Source organism: Manacus candei, unplaced genomic scaffold (assembly GCF_025592945.1).
Source record: "Manacus candei isolate 608988 ecotype Guabito, Panama unplaced genomic scaffold, ASM2559294v1 h1tg000071l, whole genome shotgun sequence".
NCBI classification, from domain to species: Eukaryota; Metazoa; Chordata; class Aves; order Passeriformes; family Pipridae; genus Manacus; species Manacus candei.
This window is the reverse complement of record NW_026138119.1, coordinates 11346966-11357908: the sequence shown is the minus strand read 5'-3', so window position 1 is coordinate 11357908 and position 10943 is coordinate 11346966. Positions and strand designations below refer to the sequence as shown.

General features: G+C 49.0%; 1 protein-coding gene across 3 annotated transcripts in view; it reads right to left on the bottom strand.

The window, feature by feature from the left end:
* Nucleotides 1-1314: 1314 nt before the first annotated feature.
* RABL6 (RAB, member RAS oncogene family like 6) overlaps nt 1315-10943 on the bottom strand; it is a 54760-nt gene continuing 45131 nt past the window's right edge. For all 3 annotated transcript variants that reach the window (XM_051807950.1, XM_051807948.1, XM_051807949.1), the window contains 5 exons: nt 8671-8889; nt 7653-8001; nt 5424-5595; nt 3744-3793; nt 1315-3053 (listed from right to left, as the gene is read on the bottom strand). In XM_051807950.1, coding sequence (XP_051663910.1) covers nt 2856-3053; nt 3744-3793; nt 5424-5595; nt 7653-8001; nt 8671-8889 — 988 coding nt within the window. In that variant the 3' untranslated portion in view covers nt 1315-2855. The remainder of the gene's footprint in view (nt 3054-3743; nt 3794-5423; nt 5596-7652; nt 8002-8670; nt 8890-10943) is intronic.

Sequence of the window (10943 nt, the reverse complement as noted above, 5' to 3'; positions counted from 1 at the left end):
TGATAAACCCAAAAGCAAATACCCTGGTACCTCTACAGATGCTCAGAGGAACTATTTATATTGATGTGATCCTGCAGAAGCTTCCCCCTAATGACAGGCATGTACACATACTTTTTAGATTTAGCTTCTTTGAAAGGCTGGGCATGGGAGAGCCTGGCTCAGACAAGGCCTGTTTCCTTCTCCCCTCCCTCACACTTGCTGGCTCCGGATCACACCTCACGCTGTAGCTCGAACCAGTTCAGCATCCCCTGGAAAAGGAAGAAGCCTAAGTCTAAAAAGACCAGGTTGGACAGGGTTTGGAGCAACATGGTCTAGTGGAAGGTGTCCCTGCCCATGGCAGGGGGATGGAACAAGATGAACTTTAAGGTCCCTTCCAAACCAAATCAGTCTGTGATTTTGTGTGTATTATAAAAAGTGCCTTCTTGCTGCTATTCCCTTCCACACTCCTGCTTCACCCACAGGGTAGGATTTCTCTGGCCTCGCTGCAAAAGTCAAACCATGCCACACACCCTCCTGGGACTCTAGTGTAAGCAGAGCCAGTTCCCACATCTGCTTTTCCTCTTTACAGGAGTATTTTAGAACAAAATGACTAATCTTTGCTTGTTTTTGCCACAGCTCCTTGTGCTGACAAGCCACAGGGAGTGTGAAGGCTCCTACAGTGGCAAATCTGGCCCAGGTGCCAGACAAACTGAGGAGAGCACTGGTGTTAGGAGGGACAGGGCACCAGTACAGCCCCCTGCTAACCACATCTGACCAAACCACCGACCCTTCCACACTTGGGGAAAGCGACAGCTCCCTCAGGGCAGACTTCGGTTTTGGGGAAAGAGCTCACGGTTTTTACATTCAGCTCCTTTTTTTGGACTGATTTTTTAATTCCATGCCCCATCCTGTGAGGTTGGGAACACAGCAGCCTGGGGAGGGGCAGGAAGACACCCCTCTGTGACAGGGTGTGGAGGGACACATGGTTCCTGAGCCTGGGCAGGAGCGCTCTGAGGGAAAAGAAGATGTGCAGAGGCAGGTGTACAACAGAGCTTTATAGTCAGAATGGACTGTACCAGGGTTTCTCGATGCAGAAATGGAACATGACCCAGAATCCTGGTGGAACAGAAATACTTTCAGGACTGCAGCAGCTGAGGCTCAAGTGCCCACCTGCCTTCACGCATGAGGGGCTGCAAACCAGTCCTGTCCCAGTCTTCCTTTTCCTCCCCAGATGTGCAGTTTGAACAGTCCCATGCAATTTCCCTACAGTGTCATGTGGAATGCTCAGAGGAGGCAAATGCTAATGGCAAACAGACCTGAACGATACACTGCTCATGCAGCAAAAAAACCAATTTGTTTTATAGGGAAATGGTTACAAGTGCATTTTGTGGGCAACAAAAAGAAAAATGGAGCAGGAGAATGCCTGCTGGTCAAGACAGCTCTGGAGTGGATAATGGATCAAAAGAACACATTGCTTGATAGAGACAGAAGGAAACTCCAGTTTGGATTTCATGGTTGACATTTTACAACAAAAAGGGGAGAGAGAACAAAACCAAACCTCAAATCAACTTACAAGCAAGAGGGAAATGAAATGCACAGAACCTGGAGGGAGCTTCACCGTCTGAGCTGAGCAAGGGACCCCAGAACCAAATCAGGAGGAGCGCAGAGTACTGACCACTCCATCAAACACAGAGGCTGCTCACTGAGGCACAGGTGAGCGCCATGGGTGGCCGTAGTGCCCATCCAATGGCTGCTGAGCAGGTACCAATCCACAGGTTTAAGTTCAAAGCAAAAACTAAAAGGCTTCCCAAACACGAGGCAGAGGGGGCTCTGTTGGGGCAGGAAAGGCAGCACACTGGCTGGCTGCAGTATGGACAGAAGCTGGAGCAGGACGGACGCTGCTGAGCTGCAGTGCTGGTCCCTCTCGGTGCAGAGCGGCAGCTGGGGCTTTACAGCCTGACTGTAAAATGCCTGAGAAGCAAATGCCTTGCCATGCCAACACTGCCCTGTAGCCAATTCTGAAGCTCTGGATATCTTCATTTCCATATGGAGTCATGTCCCTGAGAGGTCCCGGCGGGAGGAGATTCTGGAATATGCAAATTTAAGAGTGGGAAGTCCAGAAAAGCACTGATTTTTCTCTCTCTTTCAGGTTATCTTTCCACTTTGCATTGTTTTCCCAAACTGCATAGCAGCTTACATGTAGTGTCTGAGACACTGGGGCCACGGAAATCAATGGGCTTCATGAATTCCAACAGCAGCACCAGTGAGGGCTAATTAAGCTGCTGTGCAGAAAGGTCCCGTTCAAAGGGCTTCAAAAATCACACACACTCTCTTTCACGCTGGCTCTGCGCCTGCTACTTTAGAGAGCTGTACCATAGATGATCTGCTTGACTTAAAGCTCATCAACTGCTGGGTGAAGCTATGGCCAATATCACCTTTCTCCTTAAAAAAATAGGAAGGATAAGAAGTTAAAGACTTGAGACAGTCGAGCACGATGCGTTCATGCGGCATGTTTCTGTACTCCTCTTAACAAGACAGGAATTTCAAGTGTGCAGGAGTGGAATGCAGCAGGGATGGAGCAGGAGGCAGGTCCCCTCACGCCCACACCCTGCCAGCGACCCGACGGGGCATCTCTGGAAGGAGAAAAGCCAACAGCCTGGAAGCCGTACCTTCCCCTGGCTCACGTACATCTCAGCTGCGTTTGCTTTGTGTAACGATGCACCAGGCCAGCACACACAGATGTAAAGCTTTTGTTTTGCTCACTCTGGTTTGAGAGAATATACATTAAATGGCCAAAGCTTTACACATCTGTGCCTGTCCTGGGGTGACTCGTCAGAGAAGATGGAGACAGCCACGGTGCAGAGTTCACAGCCAGCCTACAGCTCCTCATAGTCCCCCCCGCCCTGTGGCTTGCTCATGCTGGCTCCTCCTCCGCCAAGAAAAGCCTCAAGTTCATCTATCTCACTGCTTTTCTCCTTGCTCTTCTTTTTCTTTTTCTTTTTCTCCTCTTTGCTCTCCTCCTTCTCTTTGCTCTTCTTGTGTTTGCTCTTCTTTTTCACTGACTTGTCCTCTTCCTGTAAAATGAGAGCATTTTTATTAGTAAATCCTCTGAGTATTCCAGTGACCCAGGATATACTGCTCTGACACTTGGCTCTGATGGGAATCACAGAATGGTTGGAAAGGACCTTTTAAAGATCACCTAGTCCAAACCCCCTGCTATGGGCAGGGACATCTTCAACTGGATCAGGTTAGGGTGAAGCATCTACTACTAAGGCTGGCTTGGAGTTAATTCAAGAAGACCATTCTGCAAGCTTGGACAGAAGAGTGGACAGACCACCTGGCTTATATGTAGCAGTGGTCTGTCAGGCAGTTTATGCCCAACAATACCACGGTATTGGACAGGCAGAAATGGTACAGAAAAAGACTCCTGCAGACTTCCCTCGCTGTCCCTGAGATTAGGTCTGTTGGGGACACCCCTCTGCTCGGGAAAAATCTATGCTATGAACACTCTCAGTTCAGCACAGATGCACTGCTCTGCCTCATCCTGTATTTTACAAGCTCAAACACTCCCTTTTCAAAATTCAGCTGCTCTAAAAGCTTGATTTGAAGCTCAATGGTCTGCAGAGCCTGGGAGGCACACACCAGCTGCAGGATGTGAACATGGAAGGGAGTCCACCTGGTCCCCAGAGGACACCACAGAAGGCCACCCCTGTTCTTGGCTGGTAGATAACATGGCAGATCAGCTCTGAGGAATTAAACAGTACCTCTTTGCTTTTCTTTTTCTTCTTCTTTTTCTCCTTAGAAGGTTGTTTATCTATTAAAACAGAAAAAAACATTGTTTTTACTCAATTTAAATGGTAAGAGATGCAATTCTGCCCTGGACCCATTTCTGAGAACAAAATACTCCATCCTGGAGCCATGGGCAACGGCAATGCTGACATCTCAGGACAAACTGTGCCCCTTTAGAAACCAACATAGGCTCCAGCACTCGCACCCTGACTCAACAATATGCAACTTGTTTAATTATGAGCATTATCAACACTGACCCGGCATTCACTGTGTCACAGCTACTAAGAAACAAATCTAGAGACCAGCTTTACAAAATGGTCCGAAGGCCAAATTTGGGACTGGATTACTATTTCAAGAACTGAAGAAGAGCTCCCGGGAACAGTTTTCCTCTGATGGAAATCCTCCCAGGCATGGTTTGTGTTTCTCTGAGGACAACTGAGGACATAGTGCCAGCAGATAGGACACCCTGACCAGCCAACACTCACTGCTGCTCACACTGTGTATGGAAATTACATCCCCAGAGCAACCCTGCTGCAGCCCTACTCTACAGGGGTGAATACTATTAAATGAGTCCCAGAGTCCATCACTGTCACAACATTTGTCCCATGTGACTGTGGCTGCTGAGCTTCCACTGTCTCTGCACAAAATCTCCTTGAACAGCAGGGTATCTGCTTGGCTGTTTCACAGAAGGCTTCATGACTGCACCACATTTCAGATGTGCGATTTAACTGTCACTCTTACCTACACAGCCCTTTTTCCTCAGCTGCTCTGTAAATGGAGAAGTTTAATTGCCAGTCAAGTTCCAAAGACTGACGACCGAGAAACAGTTTTATATTTATCACCAAAAGAGGAGATAGGAGGAACCCACGGTGAATTATTAAAGATGCTAAACTGAAGTTAAATTATTGACTTGGGCCTCTGCAGATGCACTTGCAGTTATTTCAAGCTCTGCTGTTCAGCAGCTCAGAGCGACAAGCTGATGAAGCCATGGCAGCCTGTGATACCTTGCTCACACTTTTGGAACAGCTCTCTCTGGTGCTGCTCACAGCTTTCTTCCTTCCTTAAGTCTTTAACTTCCCATCTTTCATCGTGACATCAGGGCGGTCTATAGAAGTTGCTCTGCAGTAATGCCTAGACAGCAGGAATTATTTGCACAAGTAAGACTTGTTCCCTCGGGGAATGGGGGGAAAAAATACAGCCCGAGGAATGCTTAGGTTGTGATCAAGATCCCACCCCATTTTTCCCCAAAATAGAAGAGGAGATTGGCAGGGTATGTCAGAGCACTGTGCTCAAGTTGATCCAAATTCTTGAGGAGGTGGACACTGCAATGCTGAATGGCACTTGCCAGACAGGCAAGGCTAAGCAGGAAGCCTTACACAGCAGCAGCTTGTGAAAGATGTGCTTCTGCTTTCAGCGGGGACTAAAATAATACATGGTTGGTGCCATGGACAAGTTCCCTGTCTCCTCATGGGGAAAAATTTAAAGCTACTCATGCTGTGTTAAACCAGATTACAGACTCACGTAGGGCACTGCATGAAATTAGAGGGTGTTTTATTTAGTACAAATTGCTTTGCTGACACCCTGGAACCACTTTGGAAAAAACAGATGCCTGACAAACAAAAGCAGCAAGAGTGGATATAAGGTGTGAACTTTACCTTCCTCGCTGCTCTCCTTGGGACCAGCTTCTTCCAAACCCAAACCAAAGAGATCTGAGTCATTTTTCAGTTTAAATGAGGGGACTGTTGATTTCACAGGTTGGGGTGGCTTTGCCAGCGAGGTATCATCATCAGATACTTCTGAGAGATCTTCCCTCACTGGGAATTCATCCTAGAGACAAGCAAAAGCAGGCAACACTGACAAATGCTTCAACCAAAATCTCTAAGCATTTAGTACACAAAAATGTCAGATGTCAGCAGGTGGGCAGGAGGGAAGGAAATGGCATCTGAACTGAGCTGCTACTGCCTGGAAATCAATGCCCTCCTGGATCTTATGAGCTCTATTTCTTGCCTTGGTAAAATGCCTCAGTCGCACTGGTACTGGCAAGGGTGTTCTGAGAACGTCACACTGGGGCTGCCGAAATCAAATTCCCAATGTAAAGGGATTAAATGAGACCTTCAGTTCTGTTATGCCACCAGCATCATCTTTTTTCTGCCCCGGGGAGGCACCTCTGTTTTGGGAAAATCAAACCAAATAGGCTGAAAACTCACCTCCAGCCCTGAGAGACAAAATCTCTCTGCTGTGCAGCTCTGTGGGTCTCAGGTACCAGAGGCAGCAGGGCCAAGGAAGCAGAGTGTGTTTGCAGAATAACTCCCTTCATCGAGCTAAAAGGGAATGTGCTCCCAGGGCAAATCTGCCCCTTCACTGCGGGATAAAACCCAGGATGCTGCAGAGCCTGGATACCACCCAAAAATCCTCCGTCTCTGTATGACGGGAATGGAAATTCAGTTTAATGATCTTCTGATACGGTCAACTGATTCTCTTCAGAATTTGTTATCCAACCTTTCCATATACCTTATATCCCTGTATACCAACTGAACACAGCCTTGCTGTGCTGCTGGTCGAGGCAATGCCCCACACCTTGCTAATGGTGATGGCTTTACCGGTTTGCCTGACCAGTACATCTTGCAGTGGGAAAACATTCACCTGTTATGGGGCATTCCCTGTGTCGGGCATTCCCTGACACTGCTGCACTGACACCCTCACCAATCCCTTCTCATCAGCACATGCAGGAGATATAAACTTGCTCCAAATACTTCGCTTTCATATTAAACTGCCAAGAAAAGCAGGAAATGAAAATGCAAAATGAATGGAAAATTACTTAATAAACAGCATGACACATAGGCAAGGTCAAAGAAACTGGGACAACCGCCCTTTCTACAAGATTCTGGAATGATGCAGACACAGGGAACCTCCCTGAACACCAGCTATCACAGACACCAGGGCACCCCTGAACAGCCACTGCCCATCACAAATCACTGTCAGCAGTTTCCAGGGATTGCTCTGCAGGCTGTGAGTACAGGTCACTGAAATCAGGGATATCTTGAGCCACGCAGCAAGTTCTGACCAGCTCAGAGAAGATGGGTGGGAGAAGTGTTTTCTTCATCTGTAATATGGGGGGCTGTGGGGCGACTCCTGGTGTACCCTGTGTTTGAGCAGACACCTGCAAGCATGTGCTGAATGTTGCAGAAATTACAGCTACCTTGGCTATCCTGGAAAGTCCTTCCCAGGCAGACTTCCTTCTTCCCTCAAGGCTTTGCCAAGCAAATTTTGTGATGGCCTTTTGATTGCTGGATTGACTGCAAGAAGCTCACTCTCTCTGGCAGAGACACACTTCTACATGTTAAACTTTGGATGAAAACCCAATAGCTTTGTATTTTGTACCTTCCATGCTGCTGCACTGGTTGTGCTTTGGACTGGCTGAGAATAAGCAGCACAGTAAAACACATAAGCACAAATCTTGTTTGTGTTTGCAAATAAAACCTCAGGGGAGGTTTAAGTTGGATATTAGGAGAAGGTTCATCCCCCAGAGGGTGGTCGGGCACTGAACAGGCTCCCCAGAGCTCAAGGAGCATTTGGACAACGCTCTCAGAGACAGGGTGGGATTGTGGGGTGTCTGTGCAGGGCTAAGGGTTGGACTGGATGATCCCTGCCCCTTCCAATTCAGGGTATTCTACAGATCTGTGATTCTTGTTGCCATGTGGCTTTCACATTCAGAGCATTGGTGGGTTTGTGCTTACATCAATCTCTGCGGGTTGCTTAGCACCTGCCTTGCTGCGACTGCTCCTGAGGGAGGGGAGAACAGATGAAGACTCTGCTCAGGGAGATGCCTCAACCCTTCCAGCTCAGCTCAGCATGGCTCACAGCAACACAGGCATGTTATTTACCATTTTCTTCTTCTGGCTGTCAGAATCCTCACTTTCAAAGTCTGGGTCATCCATAACAAATGAGAGCATCTGAGTAGCTATTGGTCCCTCTTGATCACTGTCAGACTCCTCAGGCTTCTCCTCTTTGACCACTTTCTGCTTGGAAGCAAGTCCTTTGCTTTGGGAAGTGGCCTTTGAGGCCTGGGCTGCTGCTGCAAGGGCAGGAGCAGTGGCTGCCAGGCCAGTGTTGACCTTGCTGCTGCTGTTTCGTTCAGACCCGGAACGGGAAGGTAAACTGTCAGGAGGCTTCGGGTCAGTTGCTTTGGTCAAAATTGCTTCACTCTGTGGTTTCAGAGAACTTCTGGAAGACCTGAGAAGAAACAAGTCGTCAGAGCCTGTCCACTCCCATTCTGTGGAGCAAAGCACAATTAACAGCTGAGACTGCCTCAGGGGCTGAATTGTGCACCCCACTGGGAGAGGCAGTTCATCCTACCTGGGGGGGGCTGGGGGGGTGGGGAGCGTGTAGGGGGGTGTGGGGTGTGGTCAAACACACCAGTCAGGCTGAGGATAACCCTTGTGTCTCTGTGAATGCTGAGGCACAGGTGTCCATGCCAGCACATCATGCTTGATATCACCCACAGGATGTGGTTTGTGGAGAACATGACCCAGCTCATTGCTCCCTAGCACAGGGTGTAATGAGTGACTCCACTCCCTTCACCCGAGACTTGACTCCTCTCCCCTCCCCGCACCACTATGAACAGCCATTCTGGTGCCCAGTTATGGGCTCTTGTTCAAATTTGAGGAAAAGGCTGGGCCACTTCCAAGCAGAACTGTCCCAGTGGCCACAGGAGCTCAGTGCTCTAAGGCACGGGGCAGGAAACACTGCACAAAGCAATTACACCTACAGTAACTACAGCCCCAGCTCACAGCTGAAGGAACAAGCTCACAGAGACACCAAGACTTTCCAAAGGCTGCACACAGTCAGTGCAGGACTGAGAAGAGGCCAGCACAACCCCACACTTCTGCCTGTGCTTTGTACCTTTTTTTTTCCTGCTCTGTGTTTTTGTCTCCATCTGGTATGAGGATGACCTTAGAGTCCTTCACCTCTTCCTCTTCCTCCTCCTCACTGGAGAGGGTGATGTTCTTGCTGGGCACCCGTTCTCCTGCCAGCACTGGTCTGCTGGGAATTTTGTCATCCAGATCCAGGTCATCTTGGAAACCTGCCACCATGGGGTTCCCCCCGGCTGCCTCTCCATCGCTGCAAAACAGACAGTGATCAGACACCCACCCCAGGATGGGCTGGACAGACCTGCCTCCCCTTGGACAGAGACTGACGCTGGCCTGGCTTTTCCAGCCAATTTCAGGAGCAACGTTCTCAGCCCAGGGCAGCTGATGATTAAAGGGCTGGAGCTCCTCTGCTCTGGAGACAGGCTGGGAGAGCTGGGGGTGTTCAGCCTGGACAAAAGAAGGCTCCAGGGAGACCTGAGAGCCCCTGTCAGTGCCTAAAGGGGCTCCAAGAGAGCTGGAGAGGGACTTGGGACAAGGGACTGGAGGGACAGGACAAACGGGAATGGTCTTAAGCTGAAGGAGGGCAGGGTAGACTGGAAATTAGGAAGAAATTCTTCTCTGTGAGGGTGGTGAGGCCCTGACAGGTTGCCCAGAGAAGCTGTGGCTGCCCCAACCCTGAAAGTGTCCAAGGCCAGGTTGGACGAGGCTTGGAGCAACCTGGGCTAGTGGAAGGTGTCCCTGCCCATGGCAGGGGGTGGAATGACATGAGCTTTCAGGTCCCTTCCAACACAAACCAGTCAGTGATTCTGTGATTCTATGCAGTGCCAGCCTTCCCTTGCCCACTGCCTAGTTCAGGCTGGACCTGCTCCCTGCAGGCTGCAGCACTGGCATGAGCCCTGCACCAAACAGGCCACATTAGGATGTGTCACACAGCAGCTGCCACCTCTCAAGCTGGAAATAAGTGGCTGGAAAAGGTAAGCCTCACTGGTACAGAGCAGCCTGTGGCCTCAGTTCCATCAGAACATGGAGCTCCATCCAACACGCAAGGATCAGTCAGTCAAACCATGGGAACTGCCTACTTTCATCTCCACATCCTGTAATTAAACCTGATCATATGCTGTCACTGCTATGGGAACTCACTCAGCTATCAGCTTCTTGGAATCGTTTCTATTTCTGTGGTGCTCCCTGAAGCAGACAGATATCGAGACCATGCTTTACCATTCCCGAAATTAAATTAACCTAAGGACACACATTCAGAGCTGGAAGTCTGTCAGCCTCCCTGGATGTAGCACAGTTCTGTGTTCAGAGGCAGCTTGATTGAGAGCTTCACAGCTGAAGTTGAGGATTCTTGTCTGAATGTCCCCAGGACTCAATTTTAATACTTTCTGAAGGATTTGCTCATGTCAGAAATATAGATTTTCCCCAGGCTCAGCTGATGAGCCTTTGTATCACTTTTCCTTGTTCCACTTGCTTTATTCACAGAGATACCTAGCTCCTCCCCAATAACCCACCACACACAAGTCCTTTTAATAACACCACATGGATTATACAAGCACAGTCTTCATTTTTACACAGAGACAAAAAAATTGTTATAGCTTGGAACAGATTAGATTTTAGAGACATAAACAAAGTCCTTAAACCGGAAGAAGGTGGTGTTCCCAGTCAGTCGCACGAGGCAAGCACTGGAAGACAGTGGAGGATGGTGTGCTGGTAAGAAGAGAAATGCCCTAAACACTGTCAGGATCATGGTAACTGCTCACTCTGACTCTTCTCATACGGTTGGATATCAGCTTACAAGTCAGTTTCAAAGAGTTAATACATCTGCCAACAGACAAAGGAGTTATTTGTGACAATGGGACACCATGCTGATGACACCTGGCGCAGCCAGAGTGATCACAACCAGTGCTTGTCTGGGTTGGAGTGCCAAGAGCTGGGCCAACAGCAGCCCTCTCTCTGTTTCTGGTGTGGATCCCTCTGCTCTCAGGACTCAGGGCAGCGCCTGGCTGAGCAGGGACAGGCTGCTGAAGAGCCCCTTCATCACTAACACTGCTGCTCTCACGCCGAGCCAGGAAGCAGGCACACAGCCTGGCCACACAAAGGAGAGGAAAACTGGTGCCCAAACCAGCCCCCAAGGCTGGAGGAATTACAAGTGAGCGATTCCTGATGTTTGCAAAGCACTGGCAGGGTTTCCTCTTGAAATGCACCGAAAAGAAAATGGAGTGGCATCCTAAAAATGGCAGGATATTATTCTGAACTAAAGACATTGCATTTCTTTAACACATCACTACTCTATTAGGCACAGGG